This window comes from Peromyscus eremicus, chromosome 15 (assembly GCF_949786415.1).
Source record: "Peromyscus eremicus chromosome 15, PerEre_H2_v1, whole genome shotgun sequence".
Lineage (NCBI taxonomy): Eukaryota > Metazoa > Chordata > Mammalia > Rodentia > Cricetidae > Peromyscus > Peromyscus eremicus.
Genome location: NC_081431.1, coordinates 64,163,530 through 64,183,029, shown reverse-complemented (window position 1 = coordinate 64,183,029; position 19,500 = coordinate 64,163,530). Strand labels below are relative to the sequence as shown.

General features: G+C 46.6%; 2 protein-coding genes across 2 annotated transcripts in view; one reads left to right on the top strand and one right to left on the bottom strand.

Annotated features, from left to right (window-relative positions):
- The window catches only part of Ubxn4 (UBX domain protein 4), a 35,435-nt gene extending 24,137 nt beyond the window's left edge, over positions 1-11,298 (top strand). The window contains exons 10-13 of the mRNA XM_059280283.1: positions 756-858; positions 4,916-5,047; positions 6,784-6,983; positions 9,027-11,298. Coding sequence (XP_059136266.1) covers positions 756-858; positions 4,916-5,047; positions 6,784-6,983; positions 9,027-9,165 — 574 coding nt within the window. The 3' untranslated portion in view covers positions 9,166-11,298. The remainder of the gene's footprint in view (positions 1-755; positions 859-4,915; positions 5,048-6,783; positions 6,984-9,026) is intronic.
- A 2,904-nt stretch (positions 11,299-14,202) lies between these two features.
- Lct (lactase) overlaps positions 14,203-19,500 on the bottom strand; it is a 43,353-nt gene continuing 38,055 nt past the window's right edge. The window contains exons 14-17 of the mRNA XM_059280701.1: positions 18,650-18,784; positions 17,285-17,508; positions 16,081-16,314; positions 14,203-14,870 (exon numbers count right to left, since the gene is read on the bottom strand). Of these exons, the coding sequence (XP_059136684.1) occupies positions 14,653-14,870; positions 16,081-16,314; positions 17,285-17,508; positions 18,650-18,784 (811 nt within the window). The 3' untranslated portion in view covers positions 14,203-14,652. The remainder of the gene's footprint in view (positions 14,871-16,080; positions 16,315-17,284; positions 17,509-18,649; positions 18,785-19,500) is intronic.

Sequence of the window (19,500 nt, the reverse complement as noted above, 5' to 3'; positions counted from 1 at the left end):
GTTTTCAAAAGTCAATGCTCTATGAAAGATCACATATAATATGATTGTTTTAGATGAAAGGTTCCACCTAGGCAAATCAGTTAATGGCTGCTAGGGCCTGGGAGATAAATGGGAGTGATTATTAATAGGCTCAGGGTTACTTTGGGAAGTGATGAAATAGTCTAGTTAGTGTGATAGCTACATGGTTCTGTTTATTGTTTTGTTTTTGTGGTTTAAAAAAACTTTCTTCAACATTTATTTGGGGCCTGGAAGGGGGGTTGTGTGTGTACCATGGTGTCCATGTGAATGTAAAACAACAGCTTTCAGGAATTAGTTCTCAACTTCCTCCGTGGAGGTAAGCACTTAGGGATTGAGCTTACGTCATCTCACCAGGCCCTTGTGTTGTTTTTGAGACATGGTTTCCTTGGGTATGTAGCCCAGGCTTGCCTCTAACTTGGGATCCTCCTCTGATAGGATTACAGGTCGACAGGCTTTAGCATGGCAAGTGCTTTACCTGAGGAACCATCATGCCTGCCTCAAAAAGGACATGTCTACTCTCAACCGAATTTAAGGAGAAAGAAAGGGGGAGGGAGGGAAGTATTTATGGGTGGGAGCAGCACGCCATGTGCATGCGTGGAGGTCAGGTGACAGCTTGGGGGAGTCAGTGTCTCCTTCCCAGTGTCCTGACCGGTCTCACAGCCCTTTGTCTGCTGGTTAGCGACACTGCTTGAGAATCTGCAGGTGAAGGTGCTGACATGAGCCTGACTTTTTCCTAGCACTGTTGCAAGAATTCAGTTCCGGTTGCCCGATGGTTCTTCCTTTACAAATCAGTTTCCTTCTGATGCTCCGTTAGAAGAAGCAAGGCAGTTTGCCGCACAGGTGAGTTCATAAAGACAGATGTGTGGTTATTAAAATCTTTCAGGACAAGTTCCCAAGCAGACAAATGGCAGGAAATAGCCCGAGACGGAAAGAGTTCTGGATTGTATTACACATGAAGACAGTTCACAGTAGGCTCAGGAAAGCTGTATTACTGCGCTTAGTTAACAGGAGGAATGATCTGAGGACCTGTCTGTCCTGGAAAGGAGGTGGTCTCTCTTGTTTTCCGATGGTTGGTTAGAGCCGGGCCGTTTTTCTGTTGGCCAATACAAAAGATCAGGAATTTACTTCAAAACTGTGGGCTTACTCACAGTCTAAGTGGCATATGATATTTGATAGCATAGGAAGTAAGAAAGGAGTAGTTTCCAGGACTTTTTATTCTCTAGTCCCGGCTCAAATGGATTCTGGTTATAAATCATCCTTTAGGATCTAAGCTTTGTATGTACCAGTATTTTTCTCATAACTTCAAGGTTAAACTTAGAAAGTTGGCTGCATTTTCATGGATGCAGCTAACTTCCTTGGGTTGGTTGGAGTTTTCTTTCTAGTACCTTCTGTAGGGCTGGGTTTGTGGATTGGTATTGTTTAATTTTGGTTTTGTCATGGAATAGCTTGTTGATAGGCTGTGCTTTGTTGGCACCCAAGGTGGGCCTGCCCCTTTCTGAACAGAGGTGGAGGAGGGGTGGATTGGGGGGGGGGGCGGAGGGGAGGGGAGGGAATGGAAGAGGGGGTTGAGGAAGCTTCAATCAGGAAGTAAAAAAATGAAAAAATTTAATTAATAAAAAGTACATGAGCCTGGCGGTGGTGGCACATGCCTTTAATCCCAGCACTCGAGAGGCAGAGCCAGGCGGATCTTTGTGAGTTCAAGGCCAGCCTGGTCTACAGAGCGAGATCCAGGACAGGAACCAAAACTACACAGAAAAACCCTGTCTTGAAAACAAACCAAAACAACAAAAAAAAAATACATGAACCCAATGGATGGGTACTTTACTACATATTCTTATATTCATAAGGAGAATTGGCCTATTATTAAAATGTAATTTTAATGACTGATAAAAAAAACTTATTGGGTTCAGTTTTCACCAAACTACTCAAAATAGTCTTTGCACCATCTTGACTCCTAAGAGGAGGTGCCTCAGCACTGTGGAATCCCGCTCTGCTGTCCCAAGGACCCCACGAGGCACCCTGCCTGTCTTTACTATGCAGTGGTTAGAAAGCTTTTAACATCTAAAATATGACCACTGTCTTGCTTTATTCCAACTGCTGCGGGTAAATGGAGGCTGTGGGGGAAAGAGCTCTCCTCTGTGGACCAGCTAGATCCACTGGTTCCAAGTCCTTGCTGCCGGGCCTGACAAACGAGTCAGGTCCCCAGGGGGAGAACTGACTTTTCAAGTTGTCCTCTGACCCCCACATGTGCTGTGGTGTGCACATGCCTCCCCCACCCCACCCCCACACAAAATAAATGCTGTAAATCTCTAAAAGTATTTGTCCCACTAAAGCTCCTCTGTGCTGAGACTGAATTTTATGTTTCTTAAAGAACACTGAAGGAGCTATGGTTTTTTCCACCCCCTCTCCCCTTTTTTTTGAGACGGGGTTTCTCTACATAGCCCTGGCTATTCTTGAACTCCGGATATAGACCAGGTGGGACTTGAACTCACAGAGATCTGCCTGCCTCTGCCTCCCAAGTGCTAGGATCAAAGAGGTATTGCCACCACGCCCAGCTGGCTTGACAGCAGGGGCAGGAGGATCCCTAGGGGTTCGAGGCCAGCTTGGTCTGTGTAATAAGTTCCAGGCCAGCCTTGAGTGTGCATTGATATCTAGGTGAGGGTGTCACATGCCCTGGAACTGAGTTACAGACAGTTGTGAGCTGCCATGTGGGTGCTGGGAATTGAACCTGGGTCCTCAGGAAGAGCTGCCAGTGCTCTTAACTGCTGAGCCTTCTCTCCAGTCCAAGGCAGCTCTCTTAAAGTTCCATAGAGGCATTCATTCCATAGTGGAGGTGAGGTTTAAGTGCATCCTACTGCAGTAAAGCAAGGGTCACAGTCAAGCCATCCACACAAACTGGGTTTCCCAGTGAACGTAAATTATGTTTATACTCTACCGGAGCTAAGTCTGTACTAGTATTAGTTCTAAAAACAAACAGAAAAGGATGCAGAGATGGCTCAGTGGTTAGGAACACTGTAAGCTGCTCTTACAGAGGACCTGGGTTTGACTCCCAACACTTACATGGCAGCTTGCAACCAACTGAAACTCCAGTTCCACGGAATCCAACACCCTCTTTAGGCCTCTGTAAGCACCAATCAAAACACCCATGGCACATAAAGTAAAAAACTAAGTTAAAAACAAAGATGTTTAAAAAAATACCAACGGTAGGCTGGGCATGGTGGTGCGTGCTTTTAATCCTAGCACTTGGGAGATAGAAGCAGGTAATCTTTTTGAGTTTGAGGCCAGTCTGGTCTACATTGTGAGTCCCAGAACAGCCAGGACTAGATAGAGAGACCCTATCTCAGAACAACAATAACAAAAAAAACCAGATATAGCTGGGTGGTGGTGGTGGTGGTGCACGCCTTTGACCCCAGCACTCGGGCGGTGGAGACAGTCGGATCTCTGTGAGTTCAAGGCCAGCCTGGTCTACAGAGCGAGTTCCAAGACGGGCTCCAGAGCTACATAGATAAACCCTGCCTCAAAAAACAAAACAAAAACAAAAAACCCAAAGAAACAAACCCCCCAAATGTGACAGAGATACGAGTACCTGAAAGCAGCAGATGGTCCTGCTCTGTTCTCAGAGGTCAGAACACAAAGTCAGCTGAGATGTCCATCAAGATATGGGAAGACCAAGAAAATGTGGTGTATATACTCAGTAACATGTATTCAATAGAAGAATAAAAAAGAACAAAATTATATCACTTATGGAAAACCAGATGGAACTGGAGATCATATAAAGCAAAAAAAAGTTAGACAATGATTACAGCCTTCTGGTCTGTGGAACCTGGATTTTATGTACATTTTAGTGCATGTATAAATATATACACACGAACGTGTGAAAGGAGAAGGGTATCCCTGAGGTAAAGGAAGACTAGACTCCGTGACTAACGCCTTTTGTCACATAAGCCTGACAAGCTGGATTTGATTCTTGGAGCCCACTGTGAAAGGAGAGAACCAACCCCTGAAAGTTGTCAATACACATGTGCACCCACACTCACACACACCCACACTCAGACACACACAATAGTCAGAAGTAAAAATAAAACAGGAAAAACGGTATCTGTAGAGTATGCTGAAATGGGTTTCCTATGTACTAAGGTGAAAATGGCCATGGTGGGTTTTTTAAATTTTTTTAATGTATTTGGAGACATGATCTCAGTGTGTATGCCGAGCCATTCCAAATTTTTGATAAGAAATATGATAACAATCCAAGTGTGTGTTGGTGAGTCTTGAGGCTAAGTTTTCCAAACGCTAGTGAAGACCCAGCTGCTATAGGCTAAAGGCACAGCTGCCACTTTGTTGCTTGTTTTGAGTACTGTGGGGGTGGGGTGGGGGAGGCATGTGCACACCACAGCACATGTGGGGGTCAGAGGACAACTTGAAAAGTCAGTTCTCCCCCTGGGGACCTGACTCGTTTGTCAGGCCCGGCAGCAAGGACTTGGAACCAGTGGATCTAGCTGGTCCACAGAGGAGAGCTCTTTCCCCCACAGCCTCCATTTACCCGCAGCAGTTGGAATAAAGCAAGACAGTGGTCATATTTTAGATGTTAAAAGCTTTTTAACCATTTGGATTTGGTATGTCTCAACTACTTCCCCCCCCCTCCCCCCCCAGCTGAGGACTAAACCCAGGGCCTTGCGCTTGCTAGGCAAGCTCTCTACCACTGAGCTAAAAACCCAACCCCTCAACTACTTTTTAAAACAATTTTTTTGCTAAGTGATTTTTGAATTTATGTCTAATTGTACTTTGTAAATTAAGGCGATTTTAGCAGTCATTTTAGACTCCCAAATGATGCATAGTTTAGTAGCTTATGTTTTAAAGGCACCGTCTCTAAGGTTTTACGTTCACTTCTCTGTTCCAGACTGTTGGCAACACCTATGGTAATTTTTCGCTAGCAACCATGTTTCCCAGGAGGGAGTTCACCAAAGAAGACTATAAGAGGAAGCTGCTGGACCTGGAGCTCGCCCCCAGTGCCTCCGTGGTGCTGCTGCCGGTAAGCACCAGTCCTGGGCTCTGCCCTCGGGCTATCTGCCTCGTCTACTCTTGGTCACTGTTTACAGTTGACAGGGGGAAAGGCTGTGGGTAACGAAAATACAAAGTAGCCCAAATTCCATCAGTTTACAGTGCCATTTGTTCTGTCTCATAAATTTGTGGTGCTAATGTTTTGTGAGCCTTTGAATTTTCAGCTGTTTAGTATGCAAAAAAAATGAAAAGAGGGAAGCAAATACTGAATTGTTTTCTCTGTGGACTGTTAGCCTATGACTCTACTGTCTACCACATTAAAAATACGTGTATAACATAAAAAACATTGAATTCTTCAAGTATAGCTTGCTTTTTTTTGTTTTTTGTTTTAAGACAGAGTCTTATTGTGTCTGAGAGCTCACTGTGTAGACTAGGCTGGCCTTGAACTCAAAGAGGTCTTCCTGCCTCTGCCTCTGAGTGCCAGGACTAAAGGGGTGTGCCATCACACCCAGTGGGTATAGCACTTTGATCCCTCAGGGAGAAAAGAGGCTCAGAAAGCTAAGATGTTGCCAGGGTCCGACCTGAAGTGCCAGCCGAGTCTATGCCCTGGTCTGTACAGTTTTCCTGCTCTAAACTAGAGGGCCCTCACTCTTGGAACAGCCCTGTGAGCAGAATGGTTTCATGGTGTTCACTGGATTTGAAATCTTAATCTTTGACTCATTTATTTTTCTTTGGTTTTTTTTTTTTTTAAGCCTTTCTCTTCTAGTTAGTGAGACTTTTATTATCAAAGGTATTAATTTTCTTGCCAAAGTTTACTTTTCTTAAAAACAGTTGGTTCAGAGCTAGAGAGATGGCTTGGCGATTAAGAGAAGGTGCTGCTCTCCTGGAGGACACAAGTTAAGTTCCCTGCACTCACAGCTGTCCAGTTCCAAAGGATCCTGATCACCCTGGGCACCAGACACACGTAGTACACATATATAGGCAAAACATTAATCCACATAAAAGAAGACTAAATCTTTTTTTTGTTTGTTTTTGTTTTTTGAGTTGATTCAGCCCAGTGTGTGGCACACCTCCTTAATTCTAGCACATGGAAGTTAGAAACAGGTGGATCTCTCTGTGAGTTGAAGGCCAGCCTGGTTCACATAGTGTGGGTTACACTATGAGAACTTGTCTCAGGACATAAATAAGGGGCTGGAGAGATGGCTCAGCAGTTAAGAGCACTTACTGTACTTGCAGAGGACCTGGGTTCACTGGGTTCAGTTTCTAGCATCCACATGGTGGCTCCCAACTGTCTGTAACTCTAGTTGCAGGGGATCCCATGCCCTTTTCTTACCTCTGTGGGCTCATGTACACATATGATGCACATATATACATTCAGGCACACATATACACATAAAATTAATTAATTGCTTTTTAAAAAGTAAAATTAGCCAGGTGTGAAAGTGCATGCCTTTAATCCCAGTAGTTGGGTGGTAGAGGCAGAGGCAGGCAGATCTTTGAGTTCAAGGCCAGTCTGGTCTACAGAGTGAGTTCCAGACCCATCTCGAAAAATAGAAAGAAACAAAGACAGACAGACAGACAGCTCTGGGAGTCCCCACAAGTTCATGGGCACATGGAAAGTAGTACAAGATGATCATTTTTACTCCCTTGGTTTGAGACAAAGTCAGTAGAGTCTCATTTCCAGATAAAAGAAGCATCTAAGTGTGATTCAGTTGTACTGATGTAGTCCTTACTTGCTTGTTTACCTTTAATTTTTTTCCTTTCTAGGCAGGACGGCCAGCCACATCCATTGTCCACTCTTCCAGTAGAGACATTTGGACATTACTGGGGACGGTGCTTTATCCATTCCTGGCCATATGGAGACTAATTAGCAATTTTTTATTTAGTAATCCTCCTGCACAGACTTCAGCAAGAGCCACACCCACAGAGCCTTCCAACTCTGCGTCATCCACCAAGTCAGAGAAAAGGTATGTGTTCTTGTCTTCTCTGTTGGTGAAATACCCAGGTCATGTCCAGTAGGTCTCTTACTCCTTGCTAGAAAAAAGTTGCTAAAAAATCAGCTTTGCCTCTTTTTTCCCCCATTCAGTGAACTCTCTCTATTCCATAATTACTAATACAGTTTTTCCTCCCAGTCTGTATTATCTTTGTGGCTAGCCATGTTTTGTTGTTGTTCATTTGTTTTAAGATAGGTCTCACTCTGTTGCCCTGGCTGGCCTGGAACTTGTTATGTAGATCAGGTTGACATCACACTCCCAGCCTGGTGGTGTCTTCCTCACTTCCCTGTTTCCCAAGTGCTGGGATTAAAGGTTTGGGCCACCACACCTGGCCTTCTTGCTAGCCTTGTTTTGCATAAAACAATGCCACTAGTTGCTTATAGTCTTGCATAATTTCTTTACAGGAATTTAATCTGAGTTTTCTTTAACATACTGGCTGATTTCCTTGTCTGTGTCACTCAGAAGAAAATCACACTGAAAAACTAAATACTCCCTTGAATATGGCCAGACTTGTCAGGGTCCATAGTAATCTCTGGCACTTGAGAACCTGGTGGGCAGCCAGGTGGGCAGGTGGAGGGTGGGGATTATGAATCTGAGTCCTTTCTAGGCTACACAGTGAAACCCTGAGCAAAACAGAAAATGAAAAACAAGAAAAAGAAAAATGATGCCCTGAGACTTACTTTAACCAAGAGGCCTTAATTCATTGCAGAGCAGAGATTTGGTTGTACAGACAGCACTGATAGCTGTAGCCTGTACTCTGACACGTGATCCAAATGGGTTAACAAGAAGTGTTGTCCAGAAGAGGAGGGGGTGCCACCATCTGACGGTGCTTATTCTCATTAAACACGCTCTGTTAGCGTTTGTCTTGCAGGGGGTGAGGTGTTTTGAGAAGTTCAGGCTGGCCTCTTAACTGTCTGTGACCTTGAACTCCTGATCCTCTTGCCTCCATTTCCCAAGTACTAGGGTACAGCTATTCACTACACTCCCACTTCTCTTGGGCCTATGATAGACATTGTAGCAAATCTATCAGCCCTGGAAGCCACTACTCTGCTGTCTGGAGACACCTAGTCCAATGTTTCACTGATTGTGTGATTGGTGATGTGTATGAATACTGGGATTAACTGATATGGCCTATATCTTGAGTGTTAGGCCACAAGATCAATAACATCCTTAGTCTTGCTGAAGAGTAGGTGGAAATGTTTAATTCTGTGATTACTATAGTATGGAATAGGATGCCAAGTGAACCATTCATTTTTCTCAAGTGAGGGAAAGGGACTTGAATTTGAGGCAGAGGAGAGAGTGAATGTGTCTATGAAAGGGTAAGGCTTCATGTTCCACTATTTTTTCATTTTCTGTTGTTAATAAAATTCTTTAAACTTGCTGGGCGGTAGTGGCAGCATCGCACGCCTTTAATCCCAGCACTTGGGAGGAAGAAGCAGTCAGATCTCTGTGAGTTCAAGTCCAGCCTGGTCTATAGTGAGAATTCCAGGACAGCTGAGGCTACAGAGAGACCCTGTCTACAAAAACAAACAATTGTTTAAATTTAGACTCCTTCCTTCCTGTTTTCAGATAGGAAGTCCTATTTGTTCTTGGTTGTAAGTCACTGTAAAGGTTTTGAAAGGATTGCAAATGACTGGCCATTTCTAGCAGTTAAGGTACAGCTGGAGCTTTGTATAGCCTCTAGGGTAGTCTGTAAATTATGTCTTAGTATGTGTGTCAGCTTGTATGAGGTTTTGAAATCTAGCTAGCAAATGATCATGTTGTGAGGCTTAGTAAGTCATCAGGAAAGTGGACATGTTGTTTTGACTGGTTGACTTACAGAACTGAGGAGATTAAATTAGTAAAGGCTAATAAAATCAATTATTGCAGGCAGAGATACAAATATTGCCCATAGACTTCATTGTTGAGCTAAAAACAAAATACAGTTGCCGGTCCTCTATCAGCAGAAGTGTGAAGAAACAGCTTTGTGTTGTCTGTGGTTGGTGTCACCTCCCCCTCCTCCCTCTGCCATACCAGGGAACCAGTCCGGAAAAGAGTGCTGGAGAAACGTGGGGAGGACTTTAAAAAGGAAGGGAAGATATACAGACTGAGGACTCCAGACGATGGCGAAGACGAGAACAACACTTGGAACGGGAACTCCACGCAGCAGATGTAGATGGCGGCACAGTGGGACGGTCTTCACTGCTTCCCCGGGAGTCCACTCCAGCTTCTGCTGGCCAAGTGGGGCTGCTCTTGTTTTCAGACCATGGGTACACTCTTTATTTCTGCTTAGAGGTTATGAGTTCAAGTTGTTTAACCTGAAAAAGTCAAAATAGGAACTAGCTGGATGCTAGGTCCTTGTATAGGGTAATCAGCTGCTCGCCCAGCCACCTACCAGTTCCTGCTCAAACTTTACAGCCCAATGTTTCATTTAGAATACTTTTTGCTGCAAGACTTTTAAGCCACACAAAGTAATTGGTGTGTCACTGGGTAGTCTGACCCTAGAGCTCTTCCACTAGCTATCAGGCGATAATGATGGTTAACATTTCTCTTTGCACTCATCAGCTGCAAACAAAATCTTGTAGTTTTTGATCTTACTTAAACCTTGAATAAAAAATTGTTTTCCAAAAATGAGAATAATTTTATTTTTGCTGTAAGCATCTTTCTGTTGTCCAGGGCTGTATCAAGGTCACTTTTGTCTGACTTTCTCTCTCCCAGCGCTGCCCTGAAGATGTCAGCAAAATAACTGGCTACGTTTCCTTTAAAATAGAGAGTTCAGGGATTCTGGATCTTCCAGATACCAGGTCCCATGGTCCTAGGTCATTGAGGCATTTGTTGTTTTATGATCTGTTCTCATCGATGCCAAACAGATGAGGATGGATAGTCTGCAGCCTCGTGTGCACACTCACGTTTGTGCTGAAGTTTCCTATTCAGCAGTCACACTTCAGGACCAAAGGGTAAGACTAGGGAAGAGCAGACACACCCTTCCTTCACTGCGTTATTCCTGAGTTCAGAAGACATTCTCTAACTTACTGCTGCTTCCACTAAAAGTTGTGATGTGTGAAACCTGATGACTGCATGTCAGAGAAGACTGCCGTATCTGTGAGAGGAGGAAGAACTTTGTCCAACCCTGTGGGATAGTAGGCTTGTGGGACAGTGTGCTGGCAGGAAGCAGGAGCTACTGAGCTTCTGGGGACAACAGAACCCTTCTGAAAACATGCCCAGAAACTTTAAATGTCTCATGCTTTGACACAGTAACTTTTTCTAAGTAGTGATCATCATTGCAAAAGTTTAGCTATGTATAGACCTAATTACTAGTTTAACTTAAAAACTGGAAAGAACTAAATGCTCTCTGTGGACGTAATTTCTGTTGAGAAACGGTACATACTAATCCAGCACTTGCCATATTACTGAATGCCTGCTGTGTGTTAGTGAAAAAAAAAGGTAGGAGACATAGCGTAGGCATAGGATGAGTCGAGCTTTGTGAGTAAGTTTTGTGTGTAGAGGACAGTGAGCTAACGTGTATGTAAAGAAAGAAGAAAACATTGTTAATGGATGGCCCTATGTCTTAGTTCTTTGTACCCTTGAATTTTTCCAGTCTTCTGCATTGATCATATTTACATTATTTAAAGAGAGTTTTGCCAGGTGTGGGGGCTCACACTTAAAATCCCAGCACTTAGTGCTCAGAGGCAGTCTGAGTTTAAGGGCCAGCCTGGTCTACATAGCAAGTTCAGGCCAGCCAAGGCTACAAGATAAACAACAAAAATGTGAGTTTTCAAAAATTTCTAGTAACTGACTCATTTAAAATCCAGTCTTCTAAAATGCAGCCAGCTGGGGCTGGCATCTCATGCTTAGTCTGAGCACTTGGGAGGAGGAGGCAGGAGTGTCAAGTTTATCCTCAGGTACAGGTTCAAGTCCAACCTAGGCTGGATAAGATCCTGTCCCCACAATAGCGAGGCAATATATGATTTTTTTAAAAAATTCTTGTAAAGTGGGTATGAATCCTGGAAAAACATTAAGTACCTCAAGTCAGTTTGTCTTGAAGAAGATGAAATACAAATCTTAAAATGTACATAATTCATGTTTTGGTAGAGAGTTCCTCTTTAGCTTTATCTCTTTAAAAAGTCCACATGGTTCAAAAGCTCCAAAATATAGAAAATGGTGTCTCTCTCCTGGCATTGGACCCCACTACCATTCCCCAGAGGTAACCTCTATTAATAATTTCTAATGTAATTTTCAGAAAAAAATTTATGCATATAAGCAAATATGTAATCTTTATTTTTAAATAAATGGGATCATATTGTATGTACTACCCTGCATCTTGTTCCTTCCTTACACTTTCGAAGATCTTGACCTGTGCACACACAGCTAGCTGCCTCAGTCTTACTGCTGTCTGGAGCAGTTTGCTGAACGCAAGGACCCAACTGATTACCATTGGTTGTATTCCATGGTTATTAAAAATTACTTGGTTTGAGGCAGACAATGATGGCACATGTTTTTAATCCCAGCACTTGGGAGGCAGGGGCAGGCAGATCTCTGAGTTCCAGGACAGCCAGGGCTACACAGTGTAACCCTGTCTCCAAAAATAGGAGGAAAAAAAAGTTTCTTGGTTAGGCCAGGTGTGGTAACACAAGATTTTGATCCCAGCATGGAGGCAAAAACAAGAGGATCTCTGTTTGAAGCCAGCCTGTTCTACACAGTGAGTTCCAGGCTGACTCAGGTTACACAGTGAGACGCTGTCTCTAAAACAAAACAAGAATTGCCTGTTTGGTTTTTCTGTACAAACACCCTGGAGGGGAGCTGATTCTGACTGAAGAAGTGGACCCATGGGACATGGTTTGTTACCTTAAATGATATTTGCGGTTTAGATTACGAAGGATGCCAGATGCTCTCTTAGGCTGTAGGAACTGACCTACTCTCCCATCAGTGTGAGACTGGACCCCTCTGGCCATCTGTGCATTCCTCATCCTTGTAAACACCGTAGATGGAGGTAATGTTGAATTTATGTGCACTGTTCAGCTTGAACGAACGTGGACTTTGGGAGGGGGCGTGGAGACAGGTCTCAGCACAGACTCACTGTAGACCCGGCTGGCTTTGGACTCACAGCGATCTGTCCTCCTCTGCCTCCTGAGTGCTGGGGTTTAAGGGTTGCAGCATGGCCTGCTGACTTATTTTGAAACTGTCCTCCAGTTTTACTTCTGTATTTTTCCTGCTGGTTTGTAAAAACTCTGTGCACATAAGAAAACCCTTTACTAGCATATGCTGTGAATATTTTGTCCTTTAATCTTTTTTATTCAAGATTTATTTTTTATGTACATATGGGTATGTGCACACCAAAGCCAGAAGAGAGTCTCAGAACCCATGGACCTGAGGTTACAGGCTGGGAACTGAACGAAACTCAGATCCTCTGCAAGAGCAACAAGCACTCTTAAGTATTAAGCAGTCTTCCAGCCTCCTTAAAACCGTTTTTCGTTACAGTTAGGGCAGGAAGGAAGGGGAGTAAGGGGGTCAGAGATAATATGTGGGAATCAGTTCTTCCCCGAACGCGTCCTGGGAACAAGCTCAGGTCGTAAGACTTGAGACTGCTGAGCAATCTCAAGGGCCTGCTTTATTTTATTTTTTGTACACGGTCAGATAGACAGTGTGTTTCTTTTTATCCTCTAGGTCTTAAGTCTCACAGACATCTTTCCGTTTCAAAACCTAAGTCTAAGTTTCATATTCTAATATTCTTTGCATGGGGCGGGGGTGTGAAACAGGATTTTTCTGTATAGCCCCAGCTGTCCTGGAACTCTAGACCAGGCTGGCTTCAAACTCAAAGATCTGGCAGCTTCTACCTCCCAAGTACTGGGATTAAAGGCGTGTGCCACCACCCCCTGGCTATCCTAATATTCTTAGAGTTTATGTTTTAAAAAAGACTTATTTTTACTTCATGTGTATGAATGTTTTGCTTAAATGTATATAAACATACTACTTACTGCCTGGTGCTTGCAGAGGCCAGAGGATGGTGCCATATCCCCTGGAACTGAAGTTAGGGATAATTGTAGGCCATCGTGGGTCCACAGAACTGAACCAGGTCCTCTGCAAGAGCAGCAAGTGCTCTTAACTGCTGAGTCATCTCTCCAGCTCCAGTTGCTAACATTTGATCATGAATCTTTCTGTCCAAGGAATGCCCAGTACCCAGTTTTGTGGTTTTTCGAGACAGGGTTTCTCTGTGTAGCTTTGCACCTTTCCTGGAACTCACTTTGTAGACCAGGCTGGCCTTGAACTCACAGAGATCCGCCTGGCTCTGCCTCCTGAGTGCTGGGATTAAAGGCGTGGGCCACCACTTCCTGACTCAGTACCCAGTTTTGGAAGTGCTCACATTTAGCGCATTGTAGTGTATGTCTGTAATCCCTGTATTCTCAAACACGGGCCTAATTAAAAGCTAACCCAAAATTCAAGGCTAGCTTTTTCTGCATAGAGTTCCAAGGCCTGCCAAGGGTAGAAAGTGATGTCCTCTTTCAAAAGACACAAAACCAGACAAACCCATTTGGCAGCTTTTCATATCAACAGAAAAAGGATGTATGTTCACCAAAAGTTCCTGACTGCCAAGCTAGTCCTAGAACCTTTGGATAGGATTTTTTTTTAAAGACAATCTATATGGATGGGTGTTTTGCCTATATGTTTGTGTACCACATGCATGCAGTGCCCACAGAAGCCAGAAGGGAGCACTGGATCCCCCGAACTCGAGTTACAGACAGTTGTTAGCTGCGGTATGGGTGCTGAGACTCAAGCCCTCTGGAAGAGCAGTCAGAGCTCTTAACTGCTGAGCCATGTCTTCAGATCCCTGGGTAGGAAATTTCTATGGATATACTTCCGGTTAGGATGCTTGTAAGAAACAAAACTACAGACATAGTCACTCTTACTTATATTTAAATTTTTATTGTTATGTGTGTCTGTGCATCACGTGTGCCTGGTTTCCAGGGAGGCCAGAAGAGGGCGTTGGATCACCTGGCTGGAGTTACCAACAGTTGCCACCTGCCACGTGGGCACTGGGAATCAAATTCAGGTCCTCTGGAAGAGCGGTGGGTGCTCTTAATTGCTGAACCATCTCTCTAACCACATAATAATCTTTTAAAATTAGCCAAAAACTGGGGGTGAGGGGCTAGGAATTGAACCCACACCTTTGAATCTGATAGGCAAGTGTTTTGCCACCATGCTGTGTCCTCTGTTGCCTCTGTTGCCCCCATCCCCTGCTCCCTCTCACCCCGAAGCAGGATTTCATGACGTGGTTGTGGCTGGCCTCAAACTGGAGTGCCTCCTGAGTGTAGGATTATAGGCGACATGGACTATCATGGCTAGACCTGCGCTTTATTTTTACTTATTTAGTTAATTAGGAGTCTACCATCAAACCTTGAAATGAACACAGAGAACCGCTAGACACTTTGGTCTCTGCATTTCCACAGGGGTACTTTGCAGGTCTCAGAGTCCACAGTAGAATTCCCAGTACTGAAGATGCTTTCATTTCAAGTGAGAACATGAAAAGCTTCAAGATGGAAATCGTCTCCCACAGTGCAGGAAGCCTTGACGAGGAGGTCCACTGTGAGCAGGAGTCATCTGTGCTAGCCAGCTGTCTATCTAAAGAAACCGGGCATCTCTGCACAACTGAGGAGGTGGAGACTTGTCAGAAGGAGGAAACTGGACTCAGGTTGTGTTGGCTTGGCTGTGTTTCCCGTTGCTTGGAGCGCTTGCAGTATTTGTATAACAGGAAGGCCAAGCTACAGACCCCAAGTAGCAGAAGGGCAAAGAGTACGTACAACGCCGTCTGTGCTTCCGTGATGCCCAGCATCAGCCCCAGGAAGGGCACTTCCGTCTTCACAGGGCTGGCAGTCGGTCCAGCGTCTAGGAGAGGGCAGTAGGGGCTCAGGCTCTGGCACTGTTAGCTACCACTCTGAAGGGTCCCGCTGATCCCTGCAGTACCCCCCACCCGCCCCCCACTCCACCCCCGCAACATACACAGCAAAAGCAAGCTCATCACTGTGGTGTCGGCATGGGTCCCCCTCACCGTTGTGTTTTTTTAATGAATTTGTTTATTCTTATTTTCTGTTCCCTGTTTTACCTGCATGTATATCTGTGTGAAGATGTCAGAAACCCTAGAACTGGAGTTAGAGACAGCTGTGAACTGGCATCTGGGTGCTGGGAGCTGAACCTGGGTCCTCTGGAAGAGCAGGGCTCTCAACCGCTGAGCCCTCTCTCCAGCCCGCTGTGTTGTGTTTTTTAATAATTGTGTGCGTGTGCACACCATGATGCTCATGTAGAGGCCAAGGACAACTTTCGGGAGTTCTGTTTCCCCTTCCTGTTCCTAGTATTGTCCTCGGCCATAGCGCTTTTACCTGCTGAGCTTCAGCCATCTCACTGTGCCCACACACACACACACACACACACACACACACACACACACACACACACACACACACACACCCTTTCCCCTGAGACTGGTCTCATGTAGCCCAGACAGGCCTCAAGCTAGCTAGGTAGCCATGGATGACCTTGAACTTCAAATTCTGCCGCCTCTACCTCCTAGGTGCTCAGCTTACAGGCCTGTGCTAGCTACTGTACCCTGTTGGTGTGGTGCTGGGTACTGAGCCCCTATCACCTTGGACATGCTAGGTGAGCTCTCTACCAACTGAGGTGCATCCTTAGCTCCGTTTCAAGCATCACTCTGGGCAACTAAACTGCAGCCTGAATTGGATAACGGTCTTTTATTGTCGTGGCCATTTATAGTTTATAGTCACCCACTAAGTAACAGCCCTAGTGTTTAGACAATCTTTTAACTTGACCTAGGAACTGCCTGGCAGCTTCTGCCCTTCTCAAGGAAGGGGCCACAGTGCCTTAGAGGTAGGACTGGAGGAATCTAGATCTCCTTCCTACAGTAGGGCCCAGTCTGGGGGGGGGGGGGGACGGACGGGGGACGGACAGGCTCTGTGGAGTCTCTGTAGGCTCCTGGAGCACGTGCTAATGAGTGAAGGACAGAGAGGCAGGAGAAGGCGGTGGGAAGAGCCGCTCCCCTCCCCCTTGCCCTTCATGTTGGGCCCTCCCAGAGCCACCTCACCCTCTGGTTGGTGCAGACAAGGATGAGGTCCTTGTGCAGGGTCAGGAAAGCCATTGCAGCGGACTACAGAGGCGTAGAACTTGGCCGATGCCTTGGGGATCCTTGGCAGAGAAGGGTCAGAGCGGTTCACGTAGTGCACCCCGAACCTCTCTGCGTAGCCTGTGGCCCATTCGAAGTTGTCCATCACGCTCCACACCGTGTATCCCCGGAGGTCCACCTTATCCTGCACAGTGGCTGAAACACGGGCCTGGTATGAACACGTCACATCAAGACACCTGTGTGCCAGGCCTCTTAGTTGTCCCCACTGTCCTGCTTTGTAGAGTGAGTTCCAACTCTGAGGCCCCTTCCTGGGTGCCAGCAGGTCCTCTATAGTGGACACGCAGGGCCGTTGCTGTCTCTAAAAAGGCTCAGTTCTGAATGGAACTTGGATAGCCTGAGCTAATCTCCCAGCTTCTGTAGCTCAGAGGACTGGTCTGAGTCAGGACCTTGAAATACTCGTAACCATGGGGAGGCAGGGGTGTGCAGAACTAAAGATCTGAGCTGTAACGGGACCTCCGGTCCATTTCCTGGGCTGTAGTGGGGCCGGGGTTTACGTATATATCACGCACACACGGTTTGTAGCTAGGTGTTCATGTGAGTGCTGTGTGTGGGTGCATGTGGAGACCAGATGTGAGCCTCAGCTGCTGCCCACCTGTTCTCTGAGACAAGGAGGCCAGGCTGGGCAACCAAAGAGCCAAGGACCCTCCATTCTCTGGCACCCACCACCATGCCCAGCTTTGCACACGGTGGCTGGGACTGAACTCGGGTCTCAGGGTTGTACCCCGAGCAAGCACTTCACCAACTAGCTACTTTCCCAATCCTTTTGCCTTGGAAACAAAAGGCCCTGGAGGCAGCCACCAGACTGCTGTGCAGAGGAAAGTAATGTGCAGAGAGGCCAAACACAAGAAAGACTCCGGGCTGCAGAGGACTCAGGTCGGAGCTAAAGTCAGCCAGTTCAGGCAGCTGGTTTTATCTGCGGTGGGTAGGTAAGTCTAGGAAGGAAAAAGACCTCAGGTTCTAGCCTCCAACAAATGCTCCAGCTCCTTCGAGCAAAGGGCCTTCTCATGACTGTCCTGGGGGTGCCCGACTGCCCTCCTACAGACACGGGTGCTCCAACAGGGAAGGGCGCTCCTGGGCCCCGCAGGGTGGAGGCGGGAGCTCTCACCTTTGAGGGCTTCGTTGATGTAGCTGCGGAGGTAATAGACCCTGTCGGTGTCGTTGAGTTCTGGGTCCCCCCGTCTGGAGACTCCATTCTCTGTGACATAAATTAGAGGGTTGTTGTATTCCTCCTTCAGCCAGTTCAAGATTCTCCGGAAGCCAAAAGGGGTCACCTTCAGCCAGAAGGAGCCGGACTCTGGCCAAGAGCTGTCCGCAATGGAGGCGACTCCCCTGCAAGATCACAAGTAAAGACGAGGTCTTCTTACAAGCCCCAGGGGGTGGTCTCCGCTGTGGCACCTAACCTCCCGGGATCCTGTTCACAGAGGGCACCTCACAGCCGTGTCCTGTGTCCCGCTGAAATATAAGTGCTACCTTCAGAGAATGGGTCCCCAAGTCCTACGTCCAGTTAATGATCCCCATTCTGGAGGTCCTCATCTGTGTAGTGACGGGGCAGACAGATGATGACCACCCCAAATGTCCACATCCCTGGCCCCTCTGGAATGATGGAAGAGAAAGGGGGAACAGTTCATGGTGAGGAATGCTGGCTGGGGGAAGACACAAAGCTCAAGTATCTGATGAGCCCTGTATTTCCACAAAGACTTCTCCATCCCCAGATTCTTCGCGGTTCTGGATTCCACTTAGCTGAACGGCCTGTCGCGTCTCATAGGCTCTGGTGGAGGTTTCTGGGGAAACAGTCTCAGAACTGCAAGGCTCTAAGGGGTCTGACTCTCTGGTTCCAAGTAGGGGTGGCAGACACAAGGCTTGTTTGTGAAGAAAGAACCAGAAAGATGCTTGGTGTGGAAAGACTCAGAAGGGCTGGAGAGGTGTCTCAGTAAAGAGCCTGCCTTATAAGCATGAGTCCATGTTTTTAAAAAGGGGAGGCTGGGCATGGCAGTTCCGGCCTGTAATCCCAGTGCTGGGAAGGCGGAGACAGGCAGATTGCTTTGCACACCAACATTCACATACCCAAACGGTACAGAAAGATTGTGTGTATGCATAGAACCCTTGCTGTTTAAATACGTAAGTCGCAACTAAGAAAACAACAATGATAAATAATAATAAAAAACATAGATCGTGTCCTTTCAGATCACTTCTGAAGTCGTTCATGCAGGAATTTCTTACTCTCGTTCCTAGTGTTTCCGCCCTGGGCATACATACACTATTCACATAGCACATGAGTAGCAGGTTGACCTGTGTACTGCCCCAGACACCAAGGACGTGTGGGGAGCAGACGGCAGTTCAGTGTGGGATGGCTGTCACTTGCCATAGCCATCAAGCAAACCCCGGTGTCCATACTTACCGTCAGGTACGTTCTGAGGCCAAGCTGGGCAAAGGGCACTTTCTGCCCCGGGTGCCCCGCTGGTCATCTTACCTGTCGGCATCGAAGGAAGAGATGGCCGCAGGGTAGTTGAGGTTGTAGGCCAGCACGGTGGTGTAGTGGTTGAACCCGAAAAAGTCAAAGGTGCCCTTGATCCTCTTCTTCTCAGCCTCTGTGAATTCCGGGAGCCTGGGAGGAGGGAGCCATTGGGGGAAGAATCGCACTTTGCAGAGAGACTGTCCAGACAGGGCAGGGAGCACTCGGGGGAGCACTCGGAGCTCCAGGCCCTCGGCTGGGACTGGAACAGCTCCCTGGAAAGGGAAGCCCTTCAGGAGGTGCTCCTGCCTGCTGCTACATCCTTCTCCACAAAGAGCCACTCGGCCGCCGCGGGCCTCACTGCCCTGTGTAAGCTCCCTGCAGGCTGTCCCCACCCTGCCCCGTTTTCTTCAGACATTCTGATTTCTACCATGTATGACAGACTTGAAAACCAAGAGCGTATCTGAGGTAACTGCCTTTGAACTCTGTTTCTATGCTCGTAAGCTCAGTCTTTGTCACCTGTCTCCCCCCAGCTCGCCCTCTGACCCTGTGCTTTCCCGGGCTGGCTTTCCTCAGGTGCCCTCCCATGTCTATCCTCACTAACGGGAGTTTTGAGAACTGAATGTTGGATATGAGGACTTTTCTACTCTGGTTGTTTCACTGGACTTGTGTTCTCAACCCTTCTCTCTCTGGAGAGAGCTGTATTAGCTCCTCAGCTGGTAGCCTCAAGGCCACGGCCCCATCTGGCTTCCATGTGGCCCAGGCCCTCCTGCAGCAGGCTCCTCTCAACTCCGCTGCATACAATCTGCTTACTCTTACTCTGTCTGTACTGTAACCTGAGACACAGCGACTTCTGCTCCCCCACACTC